A 15733-nucleotide genomic window follows, 5' to 3' on the forward strand; every position below is an offset into this window, starting at 1 on the left:
TTTCTGCTGGGTTCCTAACAATTGCATCGAACCCCGTGTACAAATGTACAAAAACTACTAGATCAACAGAAAAAAAAATTCAAGACAATGTTTTCCTCTTCCCTCCCTGTCATTTTTGTATAAATTTTTTAATCAGTTTTAGACCGAGGTGAAAAATGGGGATGGGAAGAGAGAATTTCCAGGAAATGAAGTGAATTTATTTTTGATTGATTGCAAATTTGAATTATATAAAATTTTCTGACCAGCTGTACCAACATAATTCAGCATCCTGGTCCTGCTTGGAACCTAGGGGCTCGACTCCATCACCAAGAGACACCTCTGAAAAGGTTCTTTTCATTTTTACCTCTTGTGTATAATGCTAGTAGTAAATGTTTCTTAGTGGTTAGACAAGGGGCCTGTGACTCAGGACACTTGTTACTGAGTCACATTGTGACCATGAGCATTGCACATTATCATTTTTGGCCTTGGTTTCCCACTCTCTAAAATGGGGGTATAAAAATACTCTCCTATCTGATGGGTTTGTGAAGCTTAATTAATGTTGGCAGTGACAAAAGTTGTTGCTTTTGAACACCTGTTTGGTGACCCAAGTGACATAAGTTGCTGGCCTCAGTCCAGTTCTCAGTGTACAAGTATCCGCGTTGCCACCACATTTGCTTTCCCACTGGCAACCGTAGCAGAGAGGTTAAGGGCCAAACAGCTCATGACTGCTGATCTGTTCACCTGCTCCCAAGACTACCACCCGCTTACCATTGCTAACACCTGGTGTGGCAACATCAGAAGCATTAATGAAGACAAAGGCCACTATAGGTGTGCGTCACGTCTGGACCTGCTGGGAGCAAGATGCCATGGTTAAAAGGCAAGGAGCCACCCGGAGCCCTGTTTACACTAGCATGTTGAGTGTGGCTCTGTATGAGAGGGAAAGCTGACCCAGTTCTTTTCCTTTTAGGTCAGGGTTGAGGCACGTCGCTTGGGCTGCATATGGGGAAACTTCCACAGCTTCCTTTAACCACTGTCCCCAGCTTGCGTCCGTCATAGGGCTGAATTTCCGAGCTGTCAGTGCTCATCAGCTCCCATTTATGAAACTTCTTGATTTTCCAAAACACTCCAGACCCCCCCATCGGCTCCCACTGACAACAAAAGCTGGGCATGTGTGAGAACCCAGCCACTTCACTGAGGTGCCCAAACAGAAGCTGATGTTCTTTTTTTAAATTTGGCCCCAGTTGCCAGTGCTGAGTGCTTAAAAAATGACTCTGATTCCTCATGTTCAGCAGCAAGATGCCTTATGGTTGCCCGCCCTTTGCAACAGGTACCATTGGCTTTCTTCGTGCACCACGGTCTCTCTGGTCTGTTGACCGACTCTCTTGCTGGATGATGTGACAGCTGCAGAGCTCGCTGAGGTGGAGATTAGTTGGCCACTAGGCACGTGACCTTTCGATCGCTGTTCTCTATTGACCTGTCCCTGATTGGGAGGAATTTAGTGCATAAAAAAACACCCTGCACAAACTCTGCAGAAGGAGCTAAGTTTCAAGTGCTGAACAAACAGAGACAAGAAGGTTGTATGACAAGGTAATATGAGCCCACATACTGTACATTTTACAGTAATATCTGCACTGGATCCAAAGCTGCCCACGCGATCGTGTTAGGTTACAAGTTCCAGCACTGCGTAGCTGCAAAGACCATTAGCCAGTCAACTAACAAAGACAGGTTGCTGGCTAATGTTATTGGCATCAGCAGATAGAATAAATACAAAGATGCAGAGCGCCAAGAGTTGCCTAATATTGGACAAAGAAGAATAGATTTTCTTCCCTCTTGCACATTCCTATTAATTCCATTGACTCCAGTGGTGTTACTGATTTACACCAAATGTAAGGGAGTGCAGAACTGGGTCCTATGTAGTGGCAAACATTTCAAAAGCAAATGGCCTGTGGGGTTCTAGATGATTTATGGACATTTAAGGGCATCTGGACAGCTTTATGAATGAGCTGAGCATTGACAGATGCGTCCACCTGTGTGAAGTTGTAGGATCAGGGTCTTGGTGTTTGGATCCTCTGGATCAGTGTGTGTGTGTGTGTGTGTGTGTGTGTGTGTGTGTGTGTAAGCAGAGAGGAAGTAGCTTAACTCAAGCTGGTCTAAAAGGTTTCTTTGTCCCATGAAGTTTTCACCTGAAAATGTTGAATGAAAACCAAACTTTTTGGCCACAATATTTTGATGAAAAAGCTAAATTTTCTGTGAAATCCAGACACTTCTTGCAAAATAATTCATTTTGTCAAAACCCCATTTTTTTCTGCTGAAAAACAATTTTGATGGGAAAAATATTTACTTGTGTATCACAGCAACACATAAGGAATTTTATTTTTTTATTCACACAATGTTTCCAAATCTCTGCTAGAATTACGTGTTGTTATTTTAAAATATATGCATTATAAACGTAGAGGAACACATTTTGTATCTGAGAGATTTGTTTAAGGAAGGTCCAGTGATTCAGATGCTAACCTGGGACACTGGATATTCAGCTTCAATTCCCTGCTCTGCCACAGATTCCTATGTGACCTTGGTCAAGTAATTTAATCTCTGTGCCTCAGTTCCCCATCTGTAAAATGGGGGCAAATAGCACTGGAGTGCTGTGAGTTTAAGACTAGGAGACGCTTAGATGCTATGGTAATGGAGTCCATACAAGGACCATAGATAGATATCAATCTTTAATCCAGATATTGAACATTTCAGAGTTCAGAATTATTTAGAACCAAGTTTTTGGTTCAGATCCATTAGAAAGCGAGGGGCCATTTTCAAAATCCAATCTGTTCTTTGAACACCCCTTTTCCCCACAAAAAGTAAATATGTAAAAATATTCACAGCTATGGTTTTGGTTCATTTCTACCCTTAATATAAAATTTACAAGATCTATTAGTGTGTGTGAGAAAATATCTGGCAGCTCTGTTCTGACAGATACAAATGTACTAACATCAAAGGAAGGTGCCTCCATTTAATCATTTAAATAGGCCTATTTCTGCCCCCACCTCATATATCTGAAATGAGATTAGCCATCCATTTACAATAAAACTACAAACAGTTGCCTTTGGTTTACTGAGTCAATAAGCTGGCTTTTTTCCCCCACCTTAAAAAAGACATATAATGTAATAGGCAAAAATGATTCCATCAAAGCTGTTTCAAACTACATCCGGTGTATCCAGGGGAACGGAACATCTTTTTTCATGAAATTCTTTCAAGCAGACAAAAAAACTAGTGTGCCTTGTTTCTTCCATTAAGCTTTCAATTTCATTTTGCTTCACTTGCTAAAATACATCTGACTTGCGTTTTCATTGCTATGTAAAGTATAAAGAGATCTACTAACCATGCATCACAGTGAAAGGTCAACTACCAATGGTGTTCTGAAACGGAATAGGTAACTTCTCCATAGCAGCATGCATGCTGCGTGCGCCCTCTCAGGATTTTCACACTGTAACTGCAGTTATTACTGGTAGATATGTCTGCTAGGTTCAGGGCTGGCTTTAGACCTATTCCACCAATTCCCCCGAATTGGGCCCCGCGCCTAAGAGGGCCCCGCACCCAGTGAGAATTCCTTCCCTGGCTAGAGGTGCCTTTTTAATTTTTACTCACCTGGTGGCGCTTTGGGTCTTCAGCGGCATTTCAGCGGTCGGTCCTTCACTCTCTCTGGGTCTTCAACGGTAGTTCAGCAGCGGGTCCTTCGCTTACTCTGGGTCTTCGGCGACACTTCAGCAGCGGGTCCTTTAGTGCCACTGAAGAACTGGAGGGAGTGAAGGACCCACCACCAAAGTGCTGCCGAAGACTCAGAGCACCGCCTGGTGAATACAAGCCCCATGTGTTTGGTTTTTTTTACATGTGTTGTTTTTTTTTTAATCATCCCTGCCAGGGCCCCGTCGAAACTGTTTGAATTGGGCCCCGCACTTCCTAAAGCCGGTCCTGGCTAGGTTACTGTCACCCATGTGGTTATGTGCTGGGATAAATTCTTTTTTCTGGTTTTGTTAATGAACCACAACAGGAAATGTCTAGTTTTTAACAATGGGATCTTGGCAGCAGAGTGCCACATCCTGAGAGAGAGAAGGAAACACTCCACTGTTGGTACAACACTAGTAACTGAACTGTCTCACATTTCTTTTTCTTTTTTGGGGGAAAAAATTACTTTGATCCACCTTTTTCTTCTCCTGATTCCATCCCAGCCTTTCCTAGAATCTGATGTTATTGGTGCTATTTTAAAATGGGTGTTACTGAAGCCATGATTTCTGAGACCAAAACCTTGTCTTATGCAATTTCCCCACAATGTTGTTTATATAGAATAATAAAAAACAATGCTGCAGATAAATCTCTTGAGTTGCAGTTAGAAACAACCTTTAAAATAGTGATGATTTTAGGTATTAATTTGCACAGTAAATATTACAACTGTGTATAGAAATATGTAGATGTTATGAAAAGTAACAGTATGTTAGTAAAGTTATTATGAAAAGCCATCGTATCTCTAAAGTGATAATGAACTTACTGTCATAGTAAGTGTAATAATGATGGCCAACATTTTCTAAAATAGAAGCCCCTTAAATTAGGCTAAGTCTGAAGTCAATAAGACTTGCATTCCTAAGTCACTGAGGTGCTTGTGAAAAATCTTACCCACAGCACCTAAACATTTTTGGAAACATTGGCCTGTGTTATTAAAATAGATTTCAATAGGAATACTGCCCAGATGGTGACTGCTAGATTGGCCCAGGATGAACGGAAGTCTATAACATTTCTTTTTGCAGGTGTAATAGTTTTCATATTAGTAAAAGATGTGAACAAATTGGAGAAAGTCCAGAAAATAGCTACAAAAATTATTAAAAGTCTAGGAAACATGATCTGTGAGGGAAGATTGAAAAAATTGGGTTTGTTTAGTGTGGAGAAGAGAAGACTGAGAAGGGACATAACAGCTTTCAAGTACCTACAAGGTTGTTACAAGGAGGAGGGAGAAAAATTGTTCTCATTTACCTCTGAGGATAGGTCAAGAAGCAATGGACTTAAATTGCAGCAGGGACGGTTTAGGTTGGACATTAGGAAAAAATTCCTAATTGTCAGGGTAGTTTAAGCACTGGAATAAATTGCCTAGGGCGGTTGTGGAATCTCCATCATTGGAGATTTTTAAGAGCAGGTTAGACAAACACCTCTCAGGGATGGTCTAGATAATACGTAGTCCTGCCACAAGTGCAGAGGACTGGATAGAGACCTCTCTAAGTCCCTTCCAGTCCTATGATTCTATAAAAATGCATCACATTAGCAGTTTACACCTGTATAGTTCCATTGGTGTGGCTACACTGGTACAAATTTCCCTAATCTAAATAGAACTGAAGAGAATGAAACCCGAGCAGTGGAAATGGGAAAAGATTTTTTCAGTCAGATTGTTTAAAACTCTATTTTTTATACCTATTAAACTCCATAAAAACACTTGGGAGGAAAACCCTTTTTCTGTTAAAGGTTCAGGCATTCCCCCACACTTTGCAAAGAAGCAGTTATCTGGTTCTCAGAGAAGCCATCAAAAACAGGGAAGATGAGAATCACTATTTACTAAGATAAAAACAAGAAGTTAAAATCTCTGTTGGGTACAGGCCCTTTTCATCCGTTATAAAACCGTAAAAAGGGCATAAACCCATGTTCTTTCCCCTTTGCAGGTTATTTTTAAGCGGTCGCCATAGTTCTTAATATTTCTAGTTACTTGCAGTGTCTTTCAGAATATCACTAATAGAATTTCATGATGGAAGCAGAATTTGCACAGTCGTATCTTGCGCTCATGGATGAGGTATTTTAACAAAGCTCAATAGCTTTTACACCAGTCATTGTATGCGCTGCTGGAAACATGATATATTGTTTGATTCCAAATCAAATTTACCCTTTACTTAAAAGCAGCACGTAAACAAATGTGTTTATGAGAAGAGTGAGGAAGACTGTTTAGTCAAGTGCATAGAGCAGGGGACTGGTTCTATTCCTAATTCTATGACCTTGGCTAAGTAACATAGGCGAACATGTTCAATGTCCATAAGTTTTACGAACCTTAAATTTTATGTCCCCGACTTGAGATGTGTCTCTGGGGCTATATAACCCTCTTCAAAATGGATATTCTTATGCTTAATAAACAGAGTTCCTCTCAGGTGTGTTTAGATGCTTAATGAATTATTGCTTGTAATGTATTTTGAGACCCTCTAAAATTCAAATGCAAAGAGCCTGTTTGCTTTTTATTTTATAACACATCTTGAACCCATCTTCTATTGCTATAGGTCAGATCTTGCCAACAAATCGTAACACGCCAAGTCCCATCGACCCTGAGACAATCCGAGTTCCCGTGGGTTATGAACCTGACCCCGCAGATCTTGCTCTCTCCAGCATTCCTGGCCAGGAGATCTTTGACCCTCGTAAACGCAAGTTCTCAGAGGAAGAGCTCAAACCACAGCCGATGATTAAAAAAGCCCGTAAAGTCTTCATTCCAGAAGATCTGAAGGTAAATTGGAACTGGTGACCAGGCGGTTAAGGAACAAAATGCAGAAGCTCTTTCCTCAAATGAAGTTTTGGAGTCTGAATCTATTCTCATACACTGACTTAAATCAGGAGTGACTCCTTTGAAGCCAGTGGAAATAGGCAAATGAAAAAATTGGTGTGAGATTGGGATCTGATCAGGTCTGAGGGGAAGGATGTCTTTATGGTTAAGGCACCAGGCTGAAATTTAGGAGATCAGGATACCATTCCCCAGATCTGCCAGAAACTTGATGTGTGACCTTGGACAAGTCTCTTTCACTCTCTGAGACTCATTTTCCCTGTATAAAATGAGCTAATGATATTTCCTTTCTCCGTTCCCCGCTGTCTGTCTTGTCTACTTAAATTTTAATCGCTTTGAGGCACAAACCATCTCTTACTGTAAGAGTGTACGTCTAGTCCGGTGAGGTCCCTGTTCTCAGTTGGGATCTCCATTATTCTTTATTCCCGTAAGGGGGAATTGATCCCATGACAGAGGCATGAGGCACTACATATTCCCCACTAATCCCTTAAGTGGGGCATAAAGCTACCTGCCCCTGGATGAAATTCACCCAGAATGAATGAATACTGAGCAGTTATCTGATAAATGATGAGTGAAGCTCTCTCTGCGGTGCACCAATCTTGAGACTACCTTAATTCTGTCTGTGACAGTCAAAGGACAAACAAAGTGCTGAAATATCACTTTCCCTAAGGTATGTCTACACTACCCGCTGGATCGGCGGGCAGCGATCGATCCAGCAGGAATCAATTTATCGCATCTAGTCTAGACGTGATAAATCGACCCCGAGCGCTCTCCCATCGACTCCTGTACTCTGGCGCTGCAAGAGGCGCAGGCAGAGTCGACGGGGGAGTGGCAGCAGTCGACTCACCGCGGTGAAGACACCACGGTAAGTCGATCTAAGTACATCAACTTCAGCTACGTTATTCACGTAGCTGAAGCTGCATAATTTAGATCAATCTCCGCACGCCACCCCACTCCACTCCCACCCCTCTGTGTAGACCAGGGCTAAGTGTTGGTGGAAGGGGCTAAACTAAATCTAGTAAAATGTAGTACAGTGTTTCTAAAACAAATAGTTCAGGCCCATAATTTGACCTTGAAATTGTCTGTAATGTGCCTAAGAACACTGCTGCTGCTATATAGATTTTTATAAATACAGACACACACACACACACACATTTAAATGTATAGTTTCAAATATATAATACTCTTCAGGGGCTTGAGGCTTTTTTTTTTTTAGAATTGGCTGTTCAGATAGGACCTACACTATCACAGTATTTATGTACTTATTGTGCTGTATTTAAGAATCCTGTTCTCAGAACATCCTCACATCAGTGTTGATGACGCTAGCACACAGACAAGGCATGATAATTTCATCTCTTTTTTGTGAAGGTTGCCAAAAGTCACAGGCCAAAATCAGCAGGGAAAGAAGCGTTTTCAAGCATCTACGACTATCACAGAGCAAATTAAAAACTAACTTTAAAAAGGACTTGACTGCAGCCCTGTTAAAAACAGAAAACGGTCTTGTGTGTGTGATTGGAATGGTCCAGTGCTATCTGATTGAGTATAATCCCATTAACGAACCCTATTGTCAGGGTTTCAAAAGTGTGAATTTTAAATGTAGTTCTATGTAGGGAAAGGTAACACTGAAAAAAGTAAAATAAAACCCACCACCTGCCTCTCATCTCTGAGCCACAAATGCAATACCAGAAAGAAGGGACCCCAGTAGCATGAACAGGGGACATGCTTTACTAAAGACCTGGGCAAGTTGTCTTTTACATGGAAAATTCTATTTTTACAATGCAGCTTCCGTGAGGACATAGCGCCGTGCAGCATTGCATGGCATTGAGCTGCTGCTCTTTCCTCTGAGACAGATCCTTAGCCAATGGATGTTAATGGGAATCTTTCCAACGACTGCAGTGGGCTTTGGATAAGGCCCCATGTAGACAGAGAACTGGTATGTGTTTACAGTAGGCTGATGGCAGTAGAGGACAAGTCTGTCATCATTTGCTATTTTTATCCCTCAGGAAGGTTGTCAGGAGCAGGTGTCATCATAGTTAAAGTGTAAAAAAAAAAAAAAAAAAAAAAGTCAAGTGGTAATCAAATGATTTGTTACTGTCTTTCTCCATAGTATCCCCGGCCTTCCTTTATACATATTTCCTGATAACATGTGATGACTACACCAAATTCTGCTTGTGGGGACACCCTGAAAACTCCTCTGAGATCACTCATGTTTGGGCTGAGGGGGCCTATCTATGTAATAGGTGCTCAAAATCAAAAGGGTTACCAGATGTAAGGAAAGTGGGAATTTGACCCAGGTTTGTGTTATCTCCAAAGAATCGTTATGTGCCAGGTTATATTTATAGTATGTGGAGGAAGAAAAGAAAATTATCAGCCGAGAGATGCTCTTGGAGTATTTCATATCAGCAGCTGAAAACATAGTATTCTCTATGCATGGAGGCTTTGTGTTTTCAGTGTGTGATTGAATGGGGACTCAGGGTCCTGGTTCCTATCTAAGATAATCATATTTGGTTGCACTTGTCTGTTAACTCAATGCTTGACCCAAGCTCTGTTTCTGCCCTGGTGTGAGGATTGGCTGTTGGGAAGGGAAGGGTAAACGGATTAGGCCAGTCAATTGTCTCTGGACTGCACGTGTTTCTGAAACGCCAGGCTGGCCTCTCTCAGGCTGGATTAAGGGATTTGCCATTGCAGTTTGTTAAAATAAAGATGCATGAGGTCTAGATGGCACAATAATAAATTGGTTAAAGCTGATTTTTGTGGAGAGGAATGAGATGGGAAATTGTAAACCAAGATTTAGGGTGTGGCTTTTTGCGTTTAAGGGGCTTTTTGGGGGTCCCATCTAAGAACAGGTGAATGGAGATTTTGATACACTGGGCCCCAACTCACCCTTGCCCTGCACTTGGAATAGTCACTTACACCAGTGCAAAGTGAATGTAATGGGGGTATAAAATGCAGCCAAACAAAATGGGAAGTGTTTTCCTCTTGCTTTGCACTATTGTCTTACAAGGTGCAGAACAGCAGTACAGCAGGCCTAGTGTGCTGACTGATGGTGGCGGGCAGCTGCAGTGTTTAAAATATTTGCCTCTTCTGTTTCCAACCATCGGAATTTGGGAGAAAATATTTCATAAGAGGTACCTGAAAAGTTCAGTGCAGCCTAAGGACAGAATTTGCCTCTCAGCGTAAAGCTCAGGACTGAGACACTATTCTGCTCCCAATTTATGTGCAATGGGGAATCCACCCTTGGAAGGCAGACAGAACATGGGTGCTGAGATGGGCTGTGTGGATCTGAGAGAAGAATTTTGACCTACATTGTTCTTGCCAGGCGGTATTCTGAGTGTGGCTTAATCAGCATACAGGCACTTTTTGGACCCTGTCAGCATGTGGCCAGAGGTGTGCTTCCAATCTGCGAAGATCAAAGTAACGCCAAAACTACCGAATGCTTATTTCATTGAAGTCTGTTTAACGCTAAGTGAGGGGAAAAATCCAGTACAATTAATTGGTCATTTGTCTCCTTTGATGCCCATCAAGGCTGAACTCCTGATGGCAACATGAGTTTTATGAATAATACTTTTAGTACATGTTAACGTAGGAAACATACTGAAGCACTTTGGGACAAACGCTGGCAGGCACTCTGCATAGGCATGTGACTAAAAGCGTATGTGCAGCTGTGAGGCAAAAGCAGTCCACCCCTAGTCCCCCCCACCCCCCCGTCTCAAACCCAGCACAGTGGCCTCTCCAAGGACATCTGTGGAGAGCAAGTGAAGTGAGGCTGAGGAGTAGAAACTCTGGCTCAGACAGCCAATCAGCACAGGGGAGAGCACGCCCAGCCAGGCTGGGGCATTCCAGGCCAGGGCACGTGCTTCACAAATTGATATGCTCTAGGACCTGATCTTCCTTTGACCTCAATGGAGATTTGATCTTTGCTTTCATTGGATCAGGTTTTGTCCCTTAGCTCCAGTGAAATCCCCAGTTACTTCAGTGGAAGTGGGTTGGGGCCTTTAATCCCTTGACTTGACAATGACTCCCATACATAGTCCCTATTTCAGCTTGATTGTGCTCCTCACTGGGGTAATCAGGGTGAGTGGTATCCTGCTGCCAGTGCTTATTAATTATTCTTTGGAAGTCTTCAGAACCAAGATATCATGATGGGGATCTTAGTGCAGACGTTTGGCTAACTAGGCAGGCCTACATGTATGCCCGTTTGAGAGCCTATTGCACATAGATTTAGTATTTGCCCCAAGAATTACTGATATTGTCACTGTTCAGTGGGATGTGCAACTGAAAGCAGCAATGGCCAGTGAAATATCAAAGTTAAAGTCCCTTCGGAGCTGAGAGACAGCAGTGTGGTTAACAGTGAAACCTTGTGCCTTAAGGAGTTCTTAGTTTACTGAAATCTAATATCTTGTCTCTTTCTTTATGTACTTAATGAGCAGGATGACAAATACTGGGCAAGACGTAGAAAGAACAATATGGCTGCCAAGCGATCGAGAGACGCCCGGAGGCTGAAGGAAAACCAGATTGCCATCCGTGCCTCTTTCCTGGAGAAAGAGAACTCAGCCCTCCGCCAAGAGGTGGCTGACTTACGGAAAGAGCTGGGCAAATGCAAGAACGTGCTGGCGAAGTATGAAGCTCGTCACGGGCCCCTGTAAATGGCGATTTTTATTCTTTCTTTTTTGTTGTGGGTTGGCATTTTAATAGATGGACAATGTGTTTCCTGTTTGATAGCACCACACCCAAACCAACCTGTCTGTCATCAGCACTTTACCAGAAGCAGAAACAAAACTGACTTACTATTATTATTTTTCATTTGTGTATCCGTGTGTGTGCACATCTCAGCACCTCCCGTTTTTATGAAACCTTCTTCAAAGGGTGACACATTTTTACCTGGACTATTAAGAACTGCCATGTGCTTTTCATTTTTTTGTTGTTGTCAGTGCTGCTTCTGATTTGGATTTTTATGTTGTTCTAAACAGTTTCATCCTCACCATTTACTTGCAAAGATCCCAGTAAAAATAAACCATAACAATTAAAAAAAGGTAGATCTCAGTTTTCAAGAGTAACAAGCTATTGTTTAATTATGTCTAATCAGAAAAGTTAACATGCTAATGAAGTGCACAAACAATAATTCAGTACAAAACTACAGAAATATTAATTTATAGATTGCTTTTGTTGTATTTTAAGTTTTGGTGATAGCAGTCGTCAGATTTAAAGTGCTGTTAGACTGAGTTAGCTCTGCTCGTTATAGATCCCATTATGACTTATCTATATCTACTAAGCTTTCTTTTATTTCCACCAACACCAGATAGATAGGAGTACTATTAATAAAATACAGAGTGTGTATTTTGCACTGTCTGTACCTAAAGCAATAATCCTATTGTACACTAGCGCATGCTGCCTGGGTGTTCCTAGTGGACGTAGGATGACTTCCCTACTTAATACAAGTTTTAATGTCTTATAAATAAAAGACCCATTGATATGAGCATGGTGAAAGCATCCCTGGAACAGAATGTGTGTATGAAAGAGAGAGGACAATTAGTCGATACAAGAACAAAATTAAAAAGTATCAAATCAGATTTGATGTTGAAATTAGAGGAGTTTTTCTTTTAGTTTTCATTTAATTTTGAATTGCTTGGAGTCCCATTTTGTGATTGATTAACTATTCATTTTTCCACTTTTTGTAATATATTTTCTGAGGATTGTATCTTGCTGTTTTAAAATCATTTTTATTCAGTTAGAAGAGTCACTGTTTTGCAAACCCCACTTTTTCTGGTGATGTTATTTTGAGCATGTCTTGAACTGATTGTTCTGAACTTTATTCTGTTTTCCCTCTACCTGCTTTTGAACATATGTTCTGTTACAAAGTGGACTTCTGAAAACGAATGTAAGAAACACTGGTGAATTTCAGAAGGCAATGGTGTTGTCATATACTGTGGTTAATCCAATCAATTTATATGTTTACTATAGACCAAAAGAATAGATATTATAAAATGTATAAAGTTTATACAGAATAATTATAGTATGGGGTGTTTTGTACAGTATTTTTCAAATACAAATACTGACAGTGTATTTTGAAAAACATATTATATATAGCAAAGAAAAAGAAAAAGCTATTCCATGTTTAAAATATATAGCAAAGATATATATTCACCAATATTGTACAGAGAGGATGTGCTTTAGGTTTTTTGAGGTCTTTAATATTTTAAACCTACCACTGACACATCAGCATATGTTGTGCTTTAAATTAAAATTTTCTGAAAGTAATATGGCTTGACAGGGTGATTCATATAACTAAAATATTAAAAGGCTTTATAATTTTCCATCAGAAACATATAAAGAATGTGTTTGACACAGACAAAGTACAACATGGAATTTAGGCAAATATATATTGGACAATGTAATATTTTGTAGAGGCAGAAAAATAATGTAGACTACAAAAAAATCTCACGCTCATTTCAAATCTGCTACTGCTAGAATTTGTTTCCATCTGAAATCTTAATAAATAGCCTTGGTCATTTATACACTTTTATGTATTGCATACATTTATTTACCTGTGAGGAATAAACGGTGCTACATGTCTGGCTCACAGTTTTCTAGGGTTTTGTCCCCCGTTTTTTTTTTTTAATAAAAATGGTTGTTCATTCCAGTAAATCATATTACTGCTTAAGGAAGTTATTACAAAGGACTAAATATTTTTTTCTACATTAAGCATATTCTTTCATCAGTGGGATTTTTCCATTTTTTTCCCCTTCAAATCCACAGGGTCCCTTAATACTCAGTAGTTTCCTGTGGACCATTAATTCTGTGGATTGCATGTGCATGAGCTTCAGGAAGGGTCAGCGCACAGAAAGTCAATTATTGTCCAGTATAAACCAGATGGGCTGTGTGAAATATGTATTGGTTGGATACATGTTAATATAGCCACTGACCAGAAAACAAACTGATGTTTTAAAAAAGTTCTTTGGTAGTGGCAGGTTTCTAGAAGATGCCAGTAACGTGGAGACAAAGTGGCAAATTGCAACAGTGTTGGAAGTCATCTTTTGTGACATCCTGCAGCTGAAGTTTGAAATAGCAGAAACTGTGGTTGCGAATTCAGCTGGGAATTATTAGTAGTTTGCATTGTTGTCACAATCGTTCATCCAAACGTACACAGGCAGCTGAAAAAATTTATAAATGAGCACTTTTGACATTTTTTTTTAGTGGGGTAAAGGGGTGAGTAGACACACTTGTTTTTGTAAGGTGGCTATCTCAGACTTATTTATTGGGCGGGAGGGGGAGGAGGAACAAGATAGGCTTTCCACCGTGTTCCAGCAGAGGTTTCTAGCAGCTACCTCATCCACCATCACAAACACTTCTGAGTCTGTTCAGGTGCCTTATATGTATAGGTCATGCATATTGTTGTCATGGTGTGAAGGTTTGACAAATGCACCCTGCACAACAAAACCAAACCACGTTGTTTGACTTGGACAGACTCAGAATAATTAGGAAGGGCTGTGGAAGTCCAGTAGCTAATCATATTAAAGTAACGCCCAGGAGCGCTGCTATCTAGAGTTGTGTCAACTTTTCCATAAAAGCCACCATTGGCGCCATCATTTTTAGGGGTTTATAAGTAGGGCATTTAGGCTAGGATTGTCTGAGGCACCTAAAGGAGTCAAGGACTCCTCTCTTACAGCGGGATTTGGGTACCTAACTCATTTAAAATAATCATCTGGGATAAACCTTGAAATAGAAATTCTCAGCCTAAGACACCTTTTTCCCAAAGAATAACAATTTTTAAAACATTCTTTTACCTTGTATTCAACTTATAAGGACACTGTATCAGGGATACTCAAGATTCTGATGGGCCTTATTGACTCTAAAAGAGTTCTTAGGCCTGTCAAATTATATGGCCCTTAATAAGGATCTAACAATGTATTTACACGATAATCCACTGAAATCTAATAAGTAAACAATAAGCATTGGCTAAATGTTTACTTTATGGTAGCCCTTAAGTCAATTATTTCAACTTTAATAAATAATACCGCTGTTTAAAAAATAAATCATTTTCAATTCTAGGTTTTATTGCCTTAGGAATTAGGGGGTCTTCTGATGCTGTTGGCACTTAAATAACCAGCATCATGGAATGAAAGTGCTGACTTTAATCCACAAAAGCAAGGAATTCAGAGCTGCAGGACGACATTCTGGGCTGACATTTCACACTTAATTCCTTCTGCTGTGTCTATCCATTGCAGCGTCAATATGCTACATAACATCACAGACACTGAAGCCTCTGCAAAATGGGATGAATTAAGGATTGAATTATCTTGCCTTTGTGGGTTTGTCAGCCATTAATGTCACTTTAAAAATGATTGTTGTATGTGGTTTATTGGAGAGAGAAGTGTGGTTTAATTTTTGTTTTTTAAAACTTGGAAAAAATACTTAAAAATTACAAGTGATCAACCATTGTATTTTGGGCAACACCACAAGACAGCATCTGTTTAAATACAAGTTTATAAGATCAAATTAAATGTATGTCATGAATTGGATTGCATCCTGTATGCTGTTCAGCCCAGATCTTTTTGTCTGTTCTTCTTAATGTTTAATAAACTTTTAAATTTTTTTGCTCTCAGCTGTATATTTGCTTTAGTGTGTCAGAGAGTAGGATGGTCTTTTTTCAGCCCATACACTTGAAGGTCTATTAGTAGTTATCATTGGTCCTGAAGAAACGACCCAAAATATAGCACACCTCTGAGGGCCCCTCTTCAGTTAGTCTCAGGTCCATACCGCAAGTAAATCACATGAAAATACCCCTGTCCATAAAACACTTGCTGCTGCAATTACGTAATACCAGACTACCTTTGCTCATGAAGCTACTTTCCAAAACACCCAATTTTTACAGGGGACTGAAAGTTACTTAAATAAAGCCACCAGTTCCTGGGTGCTCTAATGAAGTAGATACACATCCTAAGTTCTTTGTGTTCCTCAGTACGGCTCCTAACACTCACTCCCTACTACCCCCAGGAAAAACAAACAGGCCTGGTAGACTCCAAACTGTTTATAACCCCTATACTTTCCACTATCTCAGTAGTAGTACAATCAACAAATAAAAAAATGTCCCTCTTGCCATGACAGACTGATAAAAAGCTAAGGGAGCCTTACTAATCTCCTTACTATATGTTCCATTCTATGCATCTGAAGAAGTGGGCTGTA

General features: G+C 40.3%; 1 protein-coding gene across 2 annotated transcripts in view; it reads left to right on the top strand.

Moving 5' to 3' along the window:
• HLF (HLF transcription factor, PAR bZIP family member) overlaps positions 1 to 15103 on the top strand; it is a 44205-nt gene extending 29102 nt beyond the window's left edge. The window contains exons 3-4 of one of the 2 annotated variants that reach the window (XM_030534629.1): positions 6276 to 6496; positions 10978 to 15103. In XM_030534629.1, coding sequence (XP_030390489.1) covers positions 6276 to 6496; positions 10978 to 11196 — 440 coding nt within the window. In that variant the 3' untranslated portion in view covers positions 11197 to 15103. The remainder of the gene's footprint in view (positions 1 to 6275; positions 6497 to 10977) is intronic. The other variant, XM_030534630.1, reaches the window with a different exon arrangement.
• Positions 15104 to 15733: the final 630 nt, after the last annotated feature.

This window comes from Gopherus evgoodei, chromosome 15, assembly GCF_007399415.2.
Source record: "Gopherus evgoodei ecotype Sinaloan lineage chromosome 15, rGopEvg1_v1.p, whole genome shotgun sequence".
Lineage (NCBI taxonomy): Eukaryota > Metazoa > Chordata > Testudines > Testudinidae > Gopherus > Gopherus evgoodei.